At 35.1% G+C, this 24,852-nt stretch overlaps 1 protein-coding gene across 1 annotated transcript in view; it reads left to right on the top strand.

The window, feature by feature from the left end:
* The window catches only part of LOC120770841 (pneumococcal serine-rich repeat protein), a 172,871-nt gene that overhangs the window by 65,449 nt on the left and 82,570 nt on the right, over positions 1-24,852 (top strand). The window contains exon 2 of the mRNA XM_040098437.1: positions 20,876-20,932. Within this exon, the coding sequence (XP_039954371.1) occupies positions 20,876-20,932 (57 nt within the window). The remainder of the gene's footprint in view (positions 1-20,875; positions 20,933-24,852) is intronic.

The raw sequence follows: 24,852 nt of genomic DNA, 5'->3' as shown, positions 1-24,852 counted from the left end.
TATATACCCACAAGCAAAACACTGATACCAATAGATTTATTTTTATTGGAGTGTTTGCCCTGGTAACCCTGCACGCATGAGGGCTTGCTCCACAAAATACAAATAACGAGTAGTTGATATGTATGAATCGCGTCAGTGCTTATGAAATCGATATACTAATCACTGAATTAAATAATATACATTTTTTCAAATATGCCGCTCGAATTGCTATGCAAAGCTTCACATTGGCTTGCCCATATGCACGTATAGTTTATATTATCACTTGTATATTATATACAAACAATCAGCATGCCATAACAATGTGTATTTAATATATTTTAATATACATGATAATCGTTAAGCTATCACGATACACTTATTGCGATAACGGTGATAACTTTCCAAGTGAGTGCCTCTAAACGAGCGTACAAGTGCGGGCAGCGCTGAGCGCTTAGGTACTATGGTACATTATGTATGAATGTCTATACATACATATAAGTACACATATGTATTTGTGTACGAATATTTTCTCTTTTGCAGACCTTTTCGCAATTGTTGGCGCGTCAATGTTTTTTGCATTAGTCACGTAGCCGACATTACGCACAAAATTCAGTGTGCTCATAAGTGGTAGATTCCGCAATGTGCTCTCAAACATACTATATTTGTAATTATGTACATATGTATGTACTTATAGTACATATATAAATATTTATAAATCTACATACACACATACATATGTAAATAGAGTTGTTGTTGCTTGAAAGCGCCTATGTTACGTTGGTCGCTTTATTGTCACGCTACAAAAATGTTACGGGTGTTCGTTTGTGTTTATTGTTATCGTAATTTGACGCATTTCTTCTTTGCCGTTGATATGCCATAACATTTTCCGTCTTTGACATTAGTTTTGTATGCATTCTTAAGTGTTTTCCTTAGCGATTTGAACTTGAAATGATTTCATAAAGAGAGAGAGAAAATGCGAAAAACTCACCAGATGGACAGTAATCATGCAATTGGTTATACTCACTAATTTATGGGATATTCTGCTCAAGGAAAACAAATTGATAGAAATAAACCGAAGATAGGTTTATGAAGTCAGAGAAATTTGTGACATCAGGTATCATCATATAAATAATGTGTAATATCATTGGCATCAACAACCGCGTCGTTAGTTCTGCTTTCTCCAGACTGGATAAAGAAGTGAAGCTTATTGGTCTGGCTGTGAACGAGGACAAGAAATATCTCATCATCATCAAGCCAAAAGTCGGCGCTCTCGCGACTAGGCACCCACGTCACTATTAGCAGTCATAACTATGAAGTCGTAGAAAATTTCGTTTATCTTGGAACCAGCATTAACACCAACAACAATGTCAGCCTCGAAATACAACGCCGAGTATCTCTTGCCAACAGGCACTACTTCGGACTAAGTGGGCAATTGAGAAGTAAAGTGCTCTCTCGACGAACAAAAGCCAAACTCTATAAGTCAATCATTATTCCCATCCTGGCTGTATGGTGCAGAGACAACATCTAATGAGTTGGCGAATTTTCGAGAGAAAAGTTTTGGGGAAGATTTAAGGTTCTTTGCACATTGGCAACAGCGAATATCGCATTCGATGGAACGATGAACAGCGAACAAAGAGACAGCGGCTACGCTGGCTAGGTCATATCTTCCGAATGGATGAAAACATTCCAGCTGTGAGAGTATTTAACGCTTAATAATTTTGTATTTTTTTTTATTTATTTATAATAAAGCTTCTTAATCTTAAGTTAACAAATGTTCCTGTATTGTTGGACAATAATATAATACCCCGTTGTCATTTTTGCATTTATTTATTTCGTAAATTCCATTGAACCGATTTATTTCAACAAGTGGCAACCACACTCAAACATATTTTCACAATAACCCTTCATAAAACTGTTTGGTTTGATAACCGTATTCTACATTTTCTATTCCTGCGAATAGTTCTAAAAAAATCGCATGAAAACCCTACGAAACTCGATAACCCCTCGACAGATTTGGATGAAATTTTTTATGTGTTTGAAATGAACACTGAGTGATTCATGTTTGCTGGTTGATGATGCTGGCGATTTGTTTTCAACAGGTGGCAACTACACTCAAAAATATTTTCAATAACAAGCCTACGTAAAACTATATAGTTTGATACCAATATTCTGAATTTTTTATTCCCGTGGCTAATTCTAAAAAACTGTCATGAAAACCTTACGAAACTCGATAGCCTGTCGGCAGATTTCGATGAAAATTTTAATGTGTTTAAAATGAATACTGAATAGCATATATTTGCTGGTTGATGGCGCTAGGATAGTAAAAATCTATTTTATGTGCCAAACTACATAGTTTTAGTTTTTATCAAAAGTTTAATATAAGAGGATAATAGTTAGAAAAACGATATGGCTAAAAATATAACTATAATTATATTTTGAGCCCACTTTAAAGACATTAGCAGTGAAAATTCAAGTTAAATAACAAATTATAAAGCCTAATAGATAACTGACTCCGTGGCCGAGTAATTCTTAGGAGACATTATTACCCAAAAATATAGCAAGAAATTTGGCAGTGAAAAGCAAACCCCCGCACAAAGATTTAAAGGCAGCGAAATTTATTCTGCTTAAATTTTGTTATAACTTTAAAGAACAGATTTCTAAACGAATACATCATATCAGTTTGTATGTGGCTATGTTTGCGCACATTTATGTTCATGAATTAAAACATTTTATTAACTTGTTGCTCCACTTAAGCGACACACAAACATACATGCACAGACACATACACACACTCAATGTCGTTCTAAAATTGTTTTTGTACATTAGCATAGCAACGCGCTTGCATAGAAAATAGCTGGTAGCAAAGACCACCACACCAAATCTAAGCAGACAACGGGGCGTATACGTAACATTTTATTATTACTATTTTTTTACACATTTGCGCTTCTCTGCATAATTGTTGCATGGCTTCCAGGGGTGTGCCAATACACACATACATATATGGATCTGTGTGTGTGCGATTTTTTGACACTGAATTACTATTTATATTTGATTTGCTTGGCTGATTCAGTGCAGTAGGCGCATGTGGGTGTATGTGTGTCTTTCATTTGCATTTTAATTGTTTACATGGCTTTTAAATACATACATATGTATTTGTTTTATATTTTTTTCTCCAAATTCACTTCTTAACACTGCTTTTATGTATTTCTACTGCGAGAAATTGTAAATATTTACAGTGAGGCTTTTAAAGCCATAGAAATATGCCTGCAAATAAACTTTGCTGGGTCAACTTTTTCTGTATTGATTCATATCAGCAGAATATTAAAAAAAAAAAATTCATAAATTCAATGTTGATAGCTTTATTTGTTGTTATAATCAGCAGGGTTGCCATCTCTATCAAATAATTGTTGAGTCAGTGGCGTGCAATAAAACAGTAGATCTCATAAATTTGGGTGGATTAAGTATTCCGTCAAGTTAAGTATGTACACTCGACATTATCTGAAGTAGCACTGCCTTAGCGCTGCGATACCGTAATATTAATATAATGATTCATTCTGCATGCTCTTGTTATTACTGAGATCATCTTTCATTTACGTATATAACGCTGAAAAATGATGCAATCCTTTAAGTATAAAAATATTTAAAAATATAATTTTTATTATTTACGACTGAAAGTTGAAATTCTAATCTACTGACAATTTTGTTTGTTATCATAATTTACTATAGTAATACAGCTGCTTAACAAAAGTACTTTACTATGCCTTTTCTCTTCATAGTACAAGGCATCCCTTACATATTTGCCACATTTTTCAATTTTTAAAATCGCTTAAAATTTAGTTTGAAAATCTTTTGGGCTTACAAATTTCGCAAATTTTTTCTTTTTGGTAACCATATCCATTTATTCAATGTCAAAAATAAATTTTTTTGTGTAACTTTTAATTATCAGAAAGATGGTAACTCTTATAAAAATATATTTTTGAAATAACAGTACTTTAATGTACCTCAAATATCAAATGTTTAATATCAATTTTTGAACCCACTCTTTCAAAATGTAAAAAATTTCACAGTAAAACTTTTTTGAAATTCGATATAAATTTTTCTTAAATTTCTACTTTTTTGAGGGTACCAAAGTCCTTTCTTGATGTCAAAGCTAAAATCTTTTAACTATATTTCTTTTTCAGAAAGGTGGTAACTCTTAAAAAATATATTTTTGAAATAAAGGTTTTTCAAATTTTCACCAACCTATAGAAGAAAATTTTAATTTTTCCAAAAGGTGGCAACTTTTTCAAACTGTAAAAATTTTACAATAAAAAATTTCCGATTTTCGGTATAAACGTTTTACAAATATTTTCTACTTGATAACCCATATTTCTTTATTTAATGCCTAAAATACCATTTTTTTCGCTAACTTTCCATTTTCTGTAAGGTGGTAACTCTTAAAAAATATATTTTTGAAGTGAGTGTTTTTAAGTAAACCTCAGATGCCAACAAATTGTTACCAATTACTTAATTACATATTTAAATACATTTTAGTTTGCAAAAAAGTGGCAACTCTTTGCAAATTTGCAAATTATCAAAAGTTTGATATCAATTTTTCACCCAGTCATTGATGTACATTTTATTTTCCAAAAAGGTCGCAACTTCTTCAAAATATAAAAATTATACAGCAAAATATTCTGATTTTAAAATTTCTCTTACTAACCTTAGGCGTATGAATCTTTATACCCTGAACAGGGTATATTAAGTTTTTCACGAAGTTTGTAACACCCAGAAGTAAGCGTCGCAGACCCTATAAAGTATATATATAAATGATCAGTATGTTGAGCTGAGTCGATTTAGCCATGTCCGTCTGTCCATACGTCCATCTGTATATATACGAACTAGTCCCTCAGTTTTTAAGATATCGTTTTGAAATTTTGCAAACGTCATTTTCTCTTCAAGAAGCTGCTCATTTGTCGGAACTGCTGATATCGGACCATTAAAACATATAGCTGCTATACAAAATAAACGATCGGAATCTAGTGCTGGTGTGGAAAACTTTTGTATTTGACAAGATATATTCACGAAATTTGGTATATATTATTTTCTAAGGCAACAATGCAATCTCTCAAGAAATTGTTCAGATCGGTTAACTATAGCATATAGCTGCCATACAAACTGAACGATCGGAAAAAAGTTCTTGTATGGAAAACTCTTGCATTTGACAAGATATAGTCACGAAATTTGGCTTAGATTATTTTCTAAAGCAACAATGCAATCTCTCAAGAAATTGTTCAGATCGGTTAACTATAGCATATAGCTGCCATACAAACCAAATGATCGGAAAAAAGTTCTTGTATGGCAAACTTTTGCATTTGACAAGATATGTATATTCACAAAAGTTGGCAGAGGTTATTTTCTTAGGCAACAATGTAATATCAGAAAAAAATTGTTCAGATCGGATCATTATAGCATATAGCTGCCATACAAATCGAACGATCAGAATCATAGACTTGTATGGAAAACTTTCGCATTTGACGTGAAATTTTCACGAAATTTTACATGGATTACTGCTTAAGGTAATAGTATAATCTCCGCAAAAATTATTCACATCGGATTACTATAGCATATAGCTTCCATATAACCTAAAACACATTGCTACGAAATGCACCTGTGAAGGGGATATTAACTTCGGTGCAGCGTTTTTTCTTGTTTTTGTATACGATTAAACTTATTTGTACTAATTTCCAATCTCAATTTATTATAATATGATAATTCATTTATATTTATTTAATTAGATTAGATACGCATATGTATGTATATTTTTTAAGCGAAAGTTATGTGATATGCATGCATTACTAGGGTAGCGGAGCGTACTAGTCATAAGTGACAGTTATAAACACCAGGAAGTGTTGAAAAAATATGCAGGGGCAATAAAATGTAGTGGATGCGATTGTAGAATATTAAATATTCGAGAAAATAGCAAAAAAGATAATAATAATAATTGTGGACAATGTAAATATAAAGTCTGATGCTATTTTTGTAATCCGTATTTTGCCCTAGGCAATCAATGGTCTGGTCAAAAGTTTGGAAAATAACAAAATAAAAGCAAATGCAATTTGTAATGCAATAAAAAGCGCAACAACAACAAATTTTTTTACATACTATTAAGTGTATAAGTATATATGTACATATATATTATCATATATATATAAATATTGTATCTACACATACATATATATTTGTATGTATGTAAATGTTTTTCAATTTGATTTTAATCATTTTTGTTTGCATTTTCAAATGTCTACGCCCATCCCGAATGCAACTGCGCTTGTTTTTGTTGTTTTAACTTTGCACTTTTTGCAATTCTGCTGTTTATTTTATTTGCTCTTTGCTGTTAGTTTCATTTTACAATTGTAGCGTTTGTGTTGTTGTTGCCGCTTAACAGCTGCGGGAGTCGCATTGTCGCCGCAATGTGCGGAATGCGAGCGCGAACAACACACTCAAACCAACAAACGAACGAATAAACGAAGCAAGCGACGGGCGGCGAATGCAAATTACAAATTGCGATTGCGAATTGCAATTGCGACAGTTTGTCATTGCGGCATGTCAACCCAATTTGCTGAGTCGGCTGTTATCTGTGTGGTTGTTGGTGTTGGTTGGTTGGTTGGTTGGTTGGCTTTCCGTCTAGCGCGGCTGTTGCTGCCCGAAATGGCCAATGCGCTGTCACATGCAGAAATTTGCATACATACAAACATTTAGGCGTCCATATGTATATATTTACATATATGTATACATAAGTATATGTACACATGTTTGCATATCACTCGCTTTGCAACGATTAGCGAAAATATGCATGCAAATATGTTTATATGCAATGTAATATGTTACAGTGGATTGTTAGGTTCACCCATACATATGTCTATGTATATATAAATCTAATTTAAAATGTTTGTGCACTTAAATACAAACATACATACATCTCAACAGTCGTGCTTATGCTCGCAAGCCTGCTCCCTGGCTGTGCTGTTGTTTCGGTTTGTAGTTGTCGCTGTCCCAGCTGGCATTAGTAGACTTTGGCCCCACTTTGCATGGGCGTTTGCTATGTAAGACATATTTACATATATTTATTTAATATCATTATTTCTTTATCATGGCTTTTTATAGTTTTTTGTCTCGTTTTCGGGTCACCTGTTGGTACTTTTTGCATAGATACAAATGCACAACATACATATATATTCATATGATCAAATTTGACCCAGACTGACAAAAAAAGTACACTATCAAATGGTACAACTCTTTTTTTATCATCTTCAAAAAGACAAAATCTGCATGAAAGCAAGGCTTAAACCAATTTCTCTAGAAACATTTTATAAGCCTCGGCTGGAAAGGTCATCAGTGTCTTCGGCGAATTTTAGTAGTATTATTGGATTGCCATCCGCTAGATTGTCTGACAGTTTTGACATCACATTCACTAGTAATAATCCCTTTGATGCATGTAAGCTCTGCAGTTTTCAAGCTGTCAAGGTCTATTTTGTGACCTCCTACTCAAGACATATGTTTCGAGTATAGTTTCTATCATTTGTTTGGTGTTTTTGATGACTTCACGACCTTCACTCAATGCTTTGTGTCCGTCAAATACTTTTTTAGGCACAACCCTACACTGTTATGAGTGAAACATAATCAGTAATTTTTATTGAGATACCTCCAATCTTGGCGAATATATGCAGTATAAAGTCATTCGGAAGTTCGAAAATTGTTATATTAGGTTATATGAGGGCTCAGAAAAGTATTGGCCCGATTCAGCCCTTTTCGGATACACAGAATAACTATTGTCAGGAAAGCATTCTGTCTGAATTTCAATTACATATATATCTCACACATTGACCGATATTTGCGGTAAAAAGTCAACTATAGATGCTAGGTCCTACATATTCGGTACCTAGAGGCTTGAACAGTGTTGATTGGTTTTGGGCAGTTTTCGGCCACAAGGTGGCTTTATTATTGAAAAATTAACTAAGAACAACAATCTCTAGCTTCAAACTGAAATTCAATATATTTTGAAATGTTGAGTACCAAGCTGGAAATATCGATTGTTCTAAAAAAAACTTTGTGATAAGTCGATAACTAAATCTCGAGTAAAAATAAAAACCAATACAGACAACATTCAACAAGTAACCCGGTTGATTAAAAAGAAAAAATATAAAAATATCGATAAATTTTTTATGACATTCTCTGTTTCAAAAATGTGAATAAAATAAATAAAAATTTTGACCGATAACAGATTTAAATTTTCCTTTTTGCCTTTAAAAATTATCGATAAGTTCCAAATTTCGAAATATCGAATTTAAATCAAGTAAAAATAATTGAACCTTCAAGCATTTCTTACTTTTTAAATTACTTTAAAATTATCGCTAAACTCAAAATCTAAAAAACATCAACTTTTTAATAACTAAATTCCAAAAATGTATATAAAACAGTATAAATTGTTAACTTATGTTACTTTTTACATAACTTAAAAATTTATCGAAAAATTCGATAAATCGAAAAATCGATATTTTATCATTTTCAATACTAAATTGTATTTAAAAACTATAACCACGAATTACAAAAATAAAATCAGAAAATTTAACAGTTATTTTCAAATTGTATCGATAAAAACTGTGGCAAATAATAGCAAGTAATTATTTTAAAAATTATTGATAAACTCTATTCAATAAATCTTAAAGTTTTCTCAGAAAAAACTCTGGAAAATTCGCTGCTTTCGGCCATCTAACTGTATATAACCCCTTAAATTATTTTTAAAATTATCGATAAATTTTAAAGCTAAAAAAAATAATTTTTTAATAACACAAAAATGTTTATAAAACATTATAAACTGTTAACTTACATATGCTAATTTTTACATAACTTAAAAAGTTATCGAAAAATTCGAGATATCAAGAAATCGATATTATTATTATCAATATTAAATTGTATATAAAAACTATAACCAACAATTACAAAAATTAAATCAGAAATTTTAAAATCGGAAATGTATAAAATAGTCGCAAGTTATCGGAAATAATCACAAATTTTAAATTGAATTTTTATTATTTGAATAAACAGTAACATAGTTCAAAATGTTCATCAACAGTAATCGAAATCTAGCACGCAATCAACTTAACCCAAATCTTTCAAAAAAACACTCCTGTCATGAAGTCCCTTGCAACGAGGCTTTACTGTAAATGGAAAGTAAACTATTTGAACAAGAAGAAAGTGGTGACTCGTTAGCTCGAAAATGCACTATATACATACGTACAATATGGCTTTCGACTGCGACGCACTTAAGTAATGTTTCCTGATAAGCGTCGAATGAACGAACTCTTAACGCAAAAGCTTATCGCTTCTAGGAAAATTGTATGATGTTGTCATGGACAGACTACAAATACTTATATAGTGTAAAAATAATATAATATGTCAAACATAAACTTTAAGTGCAACATTTCTATGTAAGAATGTGCGTGACTATTCCTAGAAATGCATTTATTTGACGAATATTGTTGTTGTTGTTTTACGCTGAGCACATATAAATATATAGAGAATGTACTTTGCACACTCATCGCTGATAAAAGCTCTGATAACAGCGATTCATTAAGAGGGAAACTAAGTTAAAAAAGGAAACTATGAATTGCAATTATTTATGATCGATGATTGTGATGATTTTATTGTATGAGATATTCTTCCAATAAAAGAATACTTTATGTGATGTTTTTAGAGAAAGTAGAAAGTCAAAATTGGCTCCTGAGGCAATACAAGCATTAATTTTCCATACTTGTTATAAACCTCTGTTGTGATGACCTGTAGTACCATCAGCGAATTTTGGTTTTTCAGTTTAGATTTATTTTTGTAGCGCCTTTCGCTAGATTGTTGGACAGTTTCAACGTCATATTCATAACCCACGCCTTGTCACCAGTAATGATGTGTTTGAAGAATGTAGAATTTTGCAAAATATTCAGGCCTTTTTGTATGATTTTAGCTTTGCATGTAACAAAATATTAACCTGGCGATCCATAAGGGATGTTGAGATCCACTGATATCTCTCTAATGCGTATACAACGATTATCAAGCTCTATTTCTTTAATTCTTTTGCTATGCTTGCGAGAAACGGATAGACAACGCGTTAATGGATCATTCTCAAGTCTAATTTGATCAGGTGGAAACTAGTAATACAGAGTATCTTCGATATGGTAGTTCTTCAGCAGTAGTTCGTAGACGAAGATTTCGTCACGTTTAGGATGCGTCAGTACTTAACAACGATGATTTGTAGCATAAGTCCATAAACCCGATTTCGTTTATATCGGCTTCTAAGCGAATTCGACATGTCGTTCAGTGAAGTCTGACTAGTTTAGAGACAAAATATTTCGAATGTACAGGGTTTGTCCGGAAACTAACAGAACCGATTTTCATCCGACTGTACTTCGGAGCGTGCGTGCACCGACTGGATTCGCTAGAGGGTCAGTTGTTTCCGAGCATCTGGAGAATCAGGAAAAACATTTTCGCGCGACGTGTTTCTGTGAGTGGTGCGAGCCGAAAATGCTGTGTTCGTTAAAACAGAGCTACGCGCTTAAATTCTGTGTGAAACTCGGTAAATCTGTGATAGAGACGTTTGATATAATCAAGTACACACCGAACATCCGTCATCCCAACGCTTCCGAGCCGCCCTACAGTCTTATTTTGTTTCCTTGCCTGAAAAGGCCGATGAATGGCAAGCATTTTGAGATGATAGAGGGGATCCAAGCCCGGAGAATGCCTTCCATGACGCCTACAATGCTAGGAAATCGCGCTGGCAACGCTGCATCGACGCGGAAGAAGCCTATTTTGAAAGTTTTTAAAAAATTGTAACGAGGGATTTAATAAATTTTTTACTTTCAGGACAAACTCTGTATGAATCATTTGCCTTTTAAATGCTCACAAGGTTAATCGTATTTTATATGACTGATCATCATATGCTATCTGGAATTTTTCACCGGAGAGAATATTAAAAAGAATAGGAAAAAAATTTGGACTAAAAAAAATTGCGGTTCACTTCAATTTCTGGTGAACCCTTAGGCCAAATGTGGCTCCTTCATGGCCGAAATTGATTGTCTCATCTAACCAATAATTCATGCCTCTGTATGCCTACTTTGATCACGATCGGCAGTTAGCCGGCAAACGAAGGCAGAGACTGCAGCAGACGGTGCTAAGAGGGATCAACAAGTTTTTGCGTCTCTCTTTCCGCTTTTTTGTGAAACAACCGGCTTATGGATTGTTAAAAAAGCCACATAATGAAGTAATATCGATAAAAAAATTACAAAAAAAACAAATGACGTAGAAGACAATGTAGCATGAGAAAAGAAAGACAAAGAAAAATTTAATAACAGCTTTGCATAAAAGCAACAACAACAAACGAAAGTTCAGTTAAAAAGCAACTAAAAGAAATGAATACCGAAAAACCAACTCATTGTAATGAAAACAAAAAACTGAAGTGCTAAAACAACAAAAACCAACAACAACACACGGCTATCGACTGGTCTGCGCTGATTGTGGCGGCTTCCCCCAATGCGAATGTAAGCAAACAATAACACACGACTGAGCAAACAATGAGCAATACAACACGGCTGTGGTTATAAAAAACGCAAACAACAACAACAGCAACAGTTGAGACAACAAAAACAAAGTATATTAACACGAAAATGCGGCTAAAAGCGAGCGCAGCAACAAGTTAAACGTCATCAACGACAGCGCATGCGCAACAATGCGATGAAGAGCGCAACAAAAAATACAATAACAACAATATTAAGATGACGAAAAGCCAACGTAAAAAAAACAACGGAAATCTGCGATCACAATTAACAGCGAACATTGAACTGGTTGCGTTGGAACGGCGGAAGGACGCGCGCAAACGCAGATGACCGAACTGGCAGACGGACGATTGGGCCGACAGCGCACGAACTAGAGCTTGGCCGGTGGTTGCAAACAGTTGGCTTCAACGGCTAAATGACGACAGAGATGGTGGGTCAAGTCATATGTGAATATGTGCGTGTACGTGTGTGTGTGTGTGTGAGAGATGACGTTCAACGCAGGAGCTCCACAATGAAAGAGGTGGACGCACGCGAGGCGGCTAAACGGGTCGCGCTGCAGCGGCAAACCGGTCGTTAGCAACATTTAAAGGCCTGCAAATTGCGTTGTTATTGTTGGTTTTGTTGTTGGACGGAGTGGCTACCAACAAACGCTGACGCTGCTTTGCGAAAATGTCTGGACCGACGACGACTGACTGTAATTGACGCTGGGCCGCGGACTCACGCAAACCGGTTGTGAAAGAGAACAGCAACAAAGCGAGAGATTAAAGTCGGAGAGAGTGGGGTTAAGAGCGGTATGCGAGGTAGGAGGCACTGCTGCTCTGCTTTTGAGGCCATTTGCGCACGTTTATGGCATTTGCGATATGCAGTTGACGGTGTCTTCTGTGTGCGGCTTTGCGTTTGCCAGCAAACACCGCCGACGATGACCGTATTTCCGTTTCGGTTCAGTGCGGTCGCCTGCAGCATTCGGCATGTGCAACTATTTCATTGCACTTTTTGTTGTTGTTTTGTTCGAGTTGGTGTCTCGGTGCATTGCCGCTGGCGACAGTCGGTCGCCATTGTTTTTGTGCACGCCAAAGTACACTTGGCGTCAAGCGAGTTAATACGTAAATGGAGTCAAGCGACAACAACCAACAGCAAGTCAAGTCAACAACAGCAACAACCTTGTCTTTGCGAGCGACATGCATTTATTGCGCAGGGGGGCTTGGCTTGGCTTCGGCACGCACAAAGCAGTGCAGACTCAACCTCATTTAAAAATATGTTTATATGTGTGGGTGTGTGTTCACACAGGTGTTGTTGTACCGAATCAACTTTGCCGGGCAATTGCGCCAAATCAGCAGGTGGTGGGTCACAATGAATTGCGTTTGCGCACACAGAAATAGCCGAGACACTGCATGCTCGCCGGCACATGAAGCAGATATGAAGACTTTTTGGTTTTTGCATACGATATATACGAGGGGCGTTCGAAAGCGCAGAGCAACCTCGAATATCATGTGATCAAATTTGACTCGGACTCGGACTCGGGTCAACACATTTGGGTTAAAGTTTTGGGTATATCGTTGTTCTAGCGACGGAAAACATATCTGAAGTAACCTCGAACCTACATTGAATCTCCAGTACATATCACCTTATAGATCTGACAACACATACTGGTTAAAGGTTTGGGTATATTGTTGTTCAAGTTGCAAGAAACATACCTGAACCTGAAGTAACGTCGAATTTTCTACATTGAATCTCTAGAGCCGAGTTGTCAGTATTTGGTCGAATAAAAAACTGGCTCCGTTCCGGTAACGTAGACCTGACTGTCCTTGGAGCGGAATGTTTTGCGTATGAAACGTGCTAATGCTAGACTCGTACTAAAGTCTTTTACAAAAACGACGTCGAGTAAGAAGCGGTCCCTACATTTATCAAATAAATCACTAGTGAAGACGAGCCGTTCCCACGACAGTCGGGTTTACGAAACCGGAACGCACTCGGATTTTTTATCCGGTCAAGAACTGTCAACTAGGAAAAATTCTGCTGCTAAAAACCGAAGCTTATAGAAAACAAGTAGACCCTGATGATGAAGGACACAATCTTCTTTCCAAAAGCCTTGGCAGAGGAATTTCGTAAAAATAAATTGAAGAATTCGACAATACTGACCAAAAAAAAAGGTCTAGCAAGAGCCTGAGAACTATACAAATGTTCTGATATGAGATACTTCTTCAATGCTATCGACTTTGTTGAAGTAGACATAACAGATCGACTTACATAAGAGTACAGACCGTTATGAGGCTTATATAGCTTAAATTTACCTCTATTTGCTTTAGCCCTTGGAGGATAACAACAATAATATGATTAGAGATAGTTGTTCGAAAAAGACGGAAATCCATTACTTCGACAACGTCTTCAAAAATTTTCATGAAAATTTGTGTCTTCTTCATAATAATTTTATCCGCATATCCTATGCACTGCTGAACTTGATTCCTTAGAGAAAGTTACTTTTTCATTCTGAAATTAAGAAGATGTTAGGTTAGGTTAAACTGGTAGGCCAAAAAGGTCTTTTGCGACACCAGATGGAGTTCAGTTGCTAGGTCCATAAGAAGTAGTCGTATGGACAATACATGGGTTAACTTAAGAGCAGAGTTTGCGAAATATACCTGGGGATCTATGGAAGCTCTTAACTTCCACTTGGCTATCCAAAAAGATGACCATAATCCATATCAGTCGTAATGAAGGAACACATTATCAGAACTCCAGCCGAGGAAACCACTAAATAGCTAAAAATAGCAATATAACTGATTCAAAACCGCTTGTCTGGCACTGATAATAGACTAAACCACGTTGAAATGAAGTTTTATGGCAAAATACCGTTAGACGATGTGCATACTACCCTTTCTAGATATTTAACTCTATAAGATCATTGAGAAACCTTACATGGTAGGTTTGGACAATTAAGCACTAAAAACTAAGAAAACACAATTTCTTTGATGAAAATCTACTTTTAAAAAGTGCCGTACCCGAATACCCTTGTATATATACACATAAACATATTTCCATTCATACAATTCCACGTAACTGAAGCTCGGCTTGCAGCTGCAGCGAGATTTTTGTCTCGCTTGTAGGCCGCCGACTTATTTCATGTGATATGTCGATCCCACAGCGATATCCTTGAGATACTTGATTGCTACATATTCACCTACATATATACATATGTATAAACATGAGTACGAAATATTTTTCGCGGCAGCTGCAAGAAGGCGTAATGGGCACCGGCTGGTGCAACACCATGCAATTTGATGGCTGATTTGCATGTCTCGTACATGTTTGTAATTAAGCAGAAAAATTTCGAAAACACCTTCACTGAGTCTCACATACACCATATATATGTAAATAATGTAGTAAACATATGTTTTTCCAGTTAAAAATTAAAAACTTCGAAACTCATTTTGATATAAGCTAGAGCTTTTCTAGCGAAGCTATCTTTACAAAATTAAAAACTTCAAAATTCATTATTCAGAGAAGGAACTTTGTGGCGTTTAGTCTCGCCAATCAATGTAAGTAATTCAATAATGGAGTGGAATGTGTAGAAGTTCACGCAAATGAGGAAAGCGCTCTGATCGCCTTGGTCTTAGACCAAGTATCCCCTGGGTAGCCCTGGCTAGAACATCCGTTTGAAGGCGCGCCAAAGCGAGAAGGCGAACGATCCCTCCCCAAGGTTGTGCGATGGTCCTAACATCGACTCGGACCACTATCTTGTTGCAGCCAAGATCCGCACCCGCTTCTGTGCAGTAAAAAACGCCCGTCAACAATCACAAGGTAGGTTCGACGTCGAGAAGCTGCAATAACAACAGACAGCCGAACGATTTTCTACTCGACGGCACACCTGCTCTCTGAGAGCACTCCTCAGCAACTTTGTATAAGGGAACTTTTTCTTTTACGAAAAGATGCGACGACTAACAGAAGGTTTCAAGACCGGAGACCGTATAACTCCCAGAGGTGATCTAGTAACCGATGCCCAGAGCATTCTAAAATTATGGAGGTAACACTTTTCCAGCATACTGAATGGCAGTGAATAACTCCAGGAGAAGGTGAACCCGATTCTCCCGACGATGGAGCAGACGTTCTATGGCCAGACCATGAAGAAGTTCGAATAGCAATTACCCGTCTGAAGAACAACAAAACGGCAGGGGCTGATGGATTTCCGGCCGTGATATTCAAACATGGCGGCGAAGAACCGATAAGGAGTATGCATCAGCTTTCTTGTAAAATATGGTCGGACGAAAGCATGCCCGACGATTAGAATTTATCACCGCATATAAGGCTCTATCGAGCGTATTGTGTGAAAGATTAAAGCCCGCCGTCAACAAACTGATTGCACCTTTTCAGTGTTGCTTTAGGCCTGGAAAATCAACAACTGACCAGATATATATCATACGCTAAATCTTGGAAAGACCCGTGAAAAGAGAATTAACTTGTACCAGCTCTTGGTCAATTTCAAATCTGCTTTTGACAGCACGAAAAGAGCTGCCTTTGTGCCGCGATATCTGAATTGGGTATTCCCGCAAAACTAATACGGCTGTGTAAACTAACGTTGAGCACTACCGAGATCTCTGTCAAGATTGGGAAGGACCTCTCCGCGCCGTTCGATACCAAGCGAGGTTTCAGGAAGTAGAGGAAGCGGAAGACCTCCACTCCGTTGGAAAGACCAGCAGGAGAAGGACCTGGCTTCGCTTGGAATCACCAATTGGCGCCATATTACGAAAAGAAGAAAGGACTGGCGCGCTATGGTTAACTCGGCTTCCACCAAATTGAATCAACATTACCAGTAAAAATTTCTTTTAAAAACACTCTTATGCTGATAAAAGAAAATCTAATTAAATCTATTACCAAAGCAGAAATTCAAAACATAATATTTTCTTAGAAGGAAATCAAAAATAATGCGATAAGTTTCGATTACAATTGCTTCAAATTAGCCTCAAATTAGCAAGCAATTAAACAAAATTTGGTACAATTCAATTATTATTATTATCTCATACAGCAAAGAAATACATCCAATTTATTTGATAACTTTTGCTGGGAATGCGAATGAAAGGGAAACACCGAAACACTGATATCTCAATTATTTTGCCATAAACAAATGCTGACAAATAAACGAGCATTAAAGCGGGTATAGTACAAACAGTATATGTGTGTATATACAAATTCTTAAATACAAGGTGCTTTCCAAAGTAAACAGGACTTTTTGAATCTGGCGCCACCGGGGGCGCTATCTACATGTCGTTAAGTGCGTTAGAATCTGCTACCTTTATCGTTTGTTCAGTGAGAATTTCATGACATTTCATTCATTGGAAGTGAAGTTATTGCGTTTTATGTGTCAGTATGTTTGTGTTATCGGTGCGAAAATGAGCTTCGAACAAAGAGCCGACATTAAATTTTGTTTTGAAATTCGTAAAACTTTTACCGAAACGTGTTAATTGACGAAACAAGTTTAAGGCGATGATTGCCTATCCCGTAGCAGAGTGCACGAGTAGTTTCAACGTTTTCAAAGTGGTCGTAAGGACATAATTGACGATCAACATGTAAGCCAATCAAAATCCGTGATCACCGGAAATTTCATCGAAACTTTGCATTAATTCAACAAAAATCAGCCGAAATCATCATTGAAATTCATGCAAATGGAATTGAACATCTCCGAAACAACGATTTATCGCATTTTGATCGAATATTTGGGCTTACGAAAGGTGTGTGCACGGTTTGTTCCGCACAAATTAACTAACGACCAAAAATTGCTCAGAATCCAACACTCAAAGGATGCTTGTGACCGATTATTTGACCAAAAATCACATTTTAACCATCAACCACTCCCCGTATTCACCTGATATGGCACCGTGCGACTTTTTCCTCTTCGGAAAAATGCATTTGCTCATGAAAGGAAAGCATAATGCAGACGTAGAGACCATTCAAAAGGCTTTCACCGGCATACTGACGTCCATACCGGCCAACGAGGTAAAGCCTTCGTTCCACATGCTTTCGGACCGTGCAAAAAGCTGTGTGGAAGCAGAAGGAGACCAGTTTGAATAAAATAAATTGATTTTGCCGAAAAAACCAATTTTTCTGTTTTTTTAAGTCCTGTTTACTTTGGAACGCACCTGGTAAATACTGGTTGTGCGAGCCAGAATGCATAACGGTTTATTTATATATAATTTGCGCGCTTTTTATTGCAAAATGTATACATACATAAATATATCATTCTTTGTTACTCTTTTTAAACAGTTTTTATTATTATTATTGTTACTGTTAATTTATTTTTAGTTCAATATTTATATCATAACATATACATTTTTGTTGTTGTTCTCTTTTTTTTCTTGTTTTTTCTCACCCAGTTTTTATAAACTTTCCGCTCTATTGTTTATTCGCGAGTGCAAAGTATTTTAATTGTCATGCAAATAGTCAAATGTGGGTTGGGCGAGCGGGGCAAGTGTGGAGAATTGCATTTGGCCAGTTTTGAAGGTCAATTTTGTTTCTATTTCTAATTTGTATTGCAATATTTTCTACATGAATTTCGCTGTGCGTCATTGTTTGTTTGCTTTAGAAATTAAGTTGATTAATTGCTGTGAATTTGCCGGTAAGTGAATTCGCACAAAAAATATTTGTATGTATATTATAGTATTATGTATATTTCTGTATGTAGTACATAAGCATATGTATACGAGTATGTAACATTTTAATAATTAAGTCTTCAGATTGAATAGTTGAAATTCATTTATGACTTTTATTATATTAGTTGATCGTCATAGTCTTTGCTGTTCGATTGCTTACGTCTCAAGCGAAACAAAGTCGTCATACTTTTGATCCTTCGAATGCAGAAGGAGAAAGCATGTCCAGTTTAAAAAATCTTAGCAAAAATGATTGCCACCTTGTAAAGCATTTTTTTTTTTCCAAAAATTTATTTAAACAAATAATTGAAATGCAGACCCTAAACACTAGTGATTAGACAAGGACTAGCAGTTGGAAATATGTTTACCAAGGGTTGCCACTTTTTCAAAAAATGTTTTTAAACAAATAATTGAAATGCAGACCAAACACTAGTGCTTAGACAAGGGATAAAAAGTCGGAAATATGTTTACCAAGGGTTGCCACTTTTTCAAAAAAAATATTTTTCAAAAATTTATTTTAACAAATATTTGAAATGCAGACCCCAAACATTAGTGATTAGACAAGGGCTAACAGTTAAAAATATGTTTACCAAGGGTTGCCACCTTATCAAAAAATTTATTGAAATCAGCACGATCAACAAATAATTGAAATACAGACCATAAACACTAGTGATTAAATAAGGGCTAATAGTTGGAAATATTTTTTTAAGGGTTACCACCCTTTTCAAAATTGTGTCAAATAAATTTGGTAAGATATGTATGTGAATTATTACAAATATGTGATTAAAGAGGTTTAAAAAGACTTACAGTTGAAAAAAATGTAGGGTTGCCAACTTTAACAAATTTTTGTACTTCATAAATGAGTAAAATAAGTGAAATATTGTAATTTGGTCGAGCTGTGGAGTTTTAAAAATATGAGTTTACTTTGTATAAGCGTTGCCAGATGTTTTAAAACTTTAATTGAAACAATTTCATAAAACAAAGGGGAGAGAAAAGTCCTTACCCTCTTGATCCCTCGTATGCAGAAGAATAAAGAATCGACCAATTTAAAAAGTGTTAGCACAAAAATTAATTGGAGAAAGCGATATTACAAACCAATGAAATTTAGGAAAATTCACAGTTGAAAATAAATGTTAAACAAATAATTGGAAACTGATTAGACAGGGCTAACAATTGTAAATACGCTTACCAAGGGTTGCCACCCTTTTCAAATTTGTGTACAATTAATTTTTTAAGACATATGAATTATTACAATTATGTGATTAATGAATTTTAAGAAGACTTACAATTGAAATCAATTTAAGTAGGGTTGCCACCTTTACAAAATATTTGAATTTCATAAATGGCTAAAATAAGTGAAATATTGTAAAGTGGTCAAACTGAGAAGCTTTCAAAATACGAGCCTAACTTGAAATAAGGGTTGCCACCTACTTATAATTTATTAGAAAATTATAAAAATTAATTTTTGCGTGTTGGGAAAACTAATCGTGGTCATATTGTCAGCGAACTAAGAATCACATTTATTGCTGTTGTTAGTATTAAAAATATTTGAATTACTTCTCAAGCGGAAAGCAATAAAATAAAAGTTCGACAAAACTAAAACAAAACCGAACGCATAAAATAATATAGATATAAAGATCAGCATATAACACATATATAATTATGCATGTATGTATGTATGCATATGTCTACAATATTCAAAAATTTCACCGCAGACCCTGAGCCGTCAAAAATGGAAAATAATCGAAAAAAAATTAAATATTTTTAGCGAAAATTCCACACTACGCATCTTTGGTTGTTTCCCGAGCAACAGAATTCAAATGAAATTTAGATATTTCGAAGCACAAAAAAAAAAACAATAAAAACACAACAACAGCAGTCACAAAAGCATCAACAAATGGCATTTTGAGATTTTTGCGCGCACAAGTTGGCCAAAAGCGCTATATTTTATCCAAGCAATTTCAGCTGTCGAGCCAAGTGTTGCCACGTTCGCGCCTGCCACCAAAGCAACACTCATATACATACATATATACACGTACGTATTCTTTCACAACAACAACACGCCACGCTCACAAATAATTAAGTTGAAAAATTATGTTTTTTCGCATTTTGTTGCATACTTTTGCGCGCTGGCAGCCTCGTAAATTAAATGCCAATTTAGTTTTCTAAAAATAAAAACTCAAAAATCCCACTAGCTGATGGCTATTTTTGCTCACGCTTGACGCCGCCTTCGCGCAATTTCACTTCAAATAATAAAATAAATTTCTATATTTTTTTCCATTTTTATTATTTTTCTCCTATTTTTTTCCTTTTTTCTTTTATTTTATATTTTCCTCAAATTTTTTACCTCTTTAATTATTTGAAAAATGTTGTTTAAGTGAATTTTGCTTTTGTGCGCCGTAACGCCACTTGAAATGGTTTGTTTTCACCCATCCACCCGCGCATAATTTGTTCTTGAGCGAAAAAATGGATATTTAATGTCAGTGTCAATGCGTGGGCGCAAACTCATCCGCCACAGCTGCGCCAAGCATCCGACATTCCAAACACTCTTACTAATTGCCTCGAATTTTTCTCTACGTACTAAGCAAAACAATCATTTTTGGCCTATTTTTAAGCTTTGTGCAATAAATAATTTGAAAATATTTTCATTCCATTTCTTCTTCTTCTCTTTTTCCGCAGAAACAACAGTGAATTCACGCAAATCGGCTTTGGAGAACGCGCGCGAGCGGCTCAAAGGTGAGTGCACATGGCGATACAATGGCGCACAAGGTGTGAGAAAAGAATTTTTCCACTTAAATTTGCCTAAATTAATTAATTTAATTAATGTCTTTATTTTCTTTAAGTGTTTAACTGAGATAGGGGGGAAATTTAGTAACTAAATATTTGGTACTTTTTAATATAGTATATAGTAATATAGTAATATTTAAGAAAACTATACCATATATATTTATAGATGAAAAGCATTATTTCAATTCATTTGTTTTTTTATTCAACATAGTTCCCTTCAAGAATAAAATTATTATATCGCCTTTTCTTCGTTCCATTTCGGAAACCACCTTTGTAGTACGATGTGTCCGTTGTTTCAAAATAGGCCTCAGTTTCGGCGATCACCTCTCCATTCGTAGGAAATTGCTTCCCAGCGAGCATTCTTTTGAGATCTGAGAACAAGAAATAGTCGCTGTGAACTAGATCTGAAGAATACGGTGAATGCGGAAGCAATTCGAAGCCCAAATCATGGATTTTTGTCATCTTTTTCACTGACTTGTGACACGGTGCATTGTCTTAGTGAAACAGCACTTCTTCTTCTTTCTTTTTCTTCAAAAGCGGCCTCCTTTTTCAAAGTAGTCAATTATTCCAAAGCACCCCAAAATATCGGGTGATTTTTTTGAGGTTAGGATTTTCATGCATTAGTATTTGACAGATCACGTGGGATTTCAGACATGGTGTCAAAGAGAAAGATGCTCAGTATGCTTTGACATTTCATCATGAATAGACTTACTAACGAGCAACGCTTGCAAATCATTGAATTTTATTACCAAAATCAGTGTTCGGTTCGAAATGTGTTTCGCGCTTTTTTATCGACAAATTTTGTTCAGCGATGAGGCTCATTTCTGGTTGAATGGCTACGTAAATAAGCAAAATTGCCGCATTTGGGGTGAAGAGCAACCAGAAGCCGTTCAAGAACTGCCCATGCATCCCGAAAAATGCACTGTTTGGTGTGGTTTGTACGCTGGTGGAATCATTGGACCGTATTTTTTCAAAGATGCTGTTGGACGCAACGTTACGGTGAATGGCGATCGCTATCGTTCGATGCTAACAAACTTTTGTTGCCAAAAATGGAAGAACTGAACTTGGTTGACATGTGGTTTCAACAAGATGGCGCTACATGCCACACAGCTCGCGATTCTATGGCCATTTTGAGGGAAAACTTCGGAGAACAATTCATCTCAAGAAATGGACCCGTAAGTTGGCCACCAAGATCATGCGATTTAACGCCTTTAGACTATTTTTTGTGGGGCTACGTCAAGTCTAAAGTCTACAGAAATAAGCCAGCAACTATTCCAGCTTTGGAAGACAACATTTCGAAGAAATTCGGGCTATTCCGGCCGAAATGCTCGAAAAAGTTGCCCAAAATTGGACTTTCGAATGGACCACCTAAGACGCAGCCGCGGTCAACATTTAAATGAAATTATCTTCAAAAAGTAAATGTCATGAACCAATCTAACGTTTCAAATAAAGAACCGATGAGATTTTGCAAATTTTATGCGTTTTTTTTTAAAAAAAAGTTATCAAGCTCTTAAAAAATCACCCGATACAAACGTCATAACCTAGCCAGTCGACTGTTGCGTTTTTTCACGCTTTGCAGCGGGTTCATCGTGTGAAGTCCACTGGGATGACTGTCGATTGGACTTTGCAGTGAAATATGATGGAACTATATTTCAGCCATTGTCACATATCGACGCAAAAACTCGAGTTTCCTATGCTTGAACACCTTCAAACACTGCGTCGAATCATCAACCCGATTTCGATTATAACCGAATGTAAAGCCAAAAACGCAATGAATACCACCGATTAGCCACTGTATTCACCAGATTTGGCACTTTATGATTTTTTCTTGTTCCCCAAACTGAAATAGCCGTTCCGTGGAATCGATCGTCGATCGAAGAGATAAACAAAATTTGCTGAAAGCCATCCCAAAGATTGCTTATGAAAAGTTTTTAGAGGACTGCAAAATTCGTTGGGATAAGTCTGCTGGAGATTACTTTGAAGGTGACAAAATAAATATTGACAGACACTTTTTTGCTTAAAATTATCACAACTTTTTAGCCATTTAGGATACAATTTTTTGCATATATAGCAGATTCTTTCAAAACACAAATTCATATCAAAAGATTTGAAAAGTCTCAAAAAGTCATTTACAAAAATTTTTTTAAAAATGTCGCTAAACATTTAGATTAATCAAAAAAAGTTTTTATATATATTATATATTATATATTATATATTATATATTATATATTATATATTATATATATATATATTAATTAATTTCTTGTTACATTTGAAATCCCATATAAAGCAAACATTTTGATTTTTTCCATTTAAATTGAGAAATCTCCACCAAATAAGTGAAATTAAAACCGTTGAAATTTTAACAAATTTCTTAATGACATTAGCGTCTTTTAAATATCTCAACATGTAAGCAATATTATTGAGATATTTAAGATAGGTATATTAATAGAGTTATTTAAACAGAATTCAAAGCTTACAAGTAGTACTCTTGTGCAGTAACATCTTCTTACAAATTGTTAAAATCGATCGAAAGCTCTCCTAACTCTCACATGATGAATGATCTGAGTTCCGGTAGTATCGCATATGATATCCTATATTGATTAATGTACTTTGTATATATTACTGCGACTTGGAGAGCATGTTGTCTCTATCAATTGGAAACGTTATGAAAAAAGCCAAATTGTTGGAAAAATATCAAAAAACCAATAATCTCAATAATCTATCATTTTTATTAATAAATATTAAAATAACACTAACTTAGCGCTAGCTGAGACGTGTACAGCTAAAATATATGTAGGCACATATGCAATTAAACACATGTATAAAATTATGTGGAAATATAGGTTTCACTTTCGCCTGCAGCACTATGCTTCATATCAGTTTGTTATCGGTCAAAGTGACAGTTATTATGAAATTCGCAAACTTGCACACGCCCAAGGTCAGAAACTGAAGTCTAGCAACAAACAAATATGCGCCGATACGATAGATACCAAAGTGCATGAATAAGAGTATTATATGCATGTATGTTTATGCAGAAATTTGAGGCAAAATTTTATATATATTTATGAACTAGAGCTGGTCGTATTTTTTTAATAAAAAAAACACGTTTGCAAAAAATAATCTTCGGATCATTCTGAACAACTTTGCCTAAGAAACTGTGGGTTTAAATCGGTTTCGAGCCAGCTATTTTTAAGGTGAAGTTTAAAAACTATGAATAATCCGTATTATGGGTGATATGTGATATAGTTATTTGAATTGGCCAATTCCGACAAATGATCAATAGAATAACAAAATGCAGCTACGTATTGAATTTCATTTGGCTATCTCAAAAACAGAAGAACAAATTTTTGTATTTGCTGAAAAAATAATGTTAAAAATCGCTGGCTCTAGTTTTAGACCCATAGTCTTAAGAGCAAATATGTTCAGAATGATCCGTTGAATATTTCCCGCATAAACGATTTTTTTCGTTTTTTGGCTCCTTGAAAATCAACGCGCTTCTAAAGTGAATATATTACTGTGGCAAAAAGTAGTAAGACTTTGAAATGTAAGTTTCGCGCGAAACCCTATTCGTCGAACTAGTTTCTTTCTATTATAGATTGAGACGACTGTCAGTGAATCTGCAACAAATGGCACATCAAAATAATAATTAGTGTTTAGTATACTTAGCAGATTTGAGTAGCTTTAGGAAGCTTTCAGTGTTTCTATGTAATCCTTCAAACTCCCGACCTTTATATCAGAGCAGATGGGATTAGAAAGCATGTCCAAACTCATCAATTTTAAATAATTAAGCATAGGATAATTAATTACCGACGTCCTTACAGGTACTTGTCCAAATTTTGAAATAATTGCCAAAGCAAAATCCACAT

Source organism: Bactrocera tryoni, chromosome 3, assembly GCF_016617805.1.
Source record: "Bactrocera tryoni isolate S06 chromosome 3, CSIRO_BtryS06_freeze2, whole genome shotgun sequence".
Taxonomy (NCBI): Eukaryota; Metazoa; Arthropoda; class Insecta; order Diptera; family Tephritidae; genus Bactrocera; species Bactrocera tryoni.
Note: the sequence above shows the minus strand (reverse complement) of the source record. Positions and strands in the feature narration are given on the sequence as shown.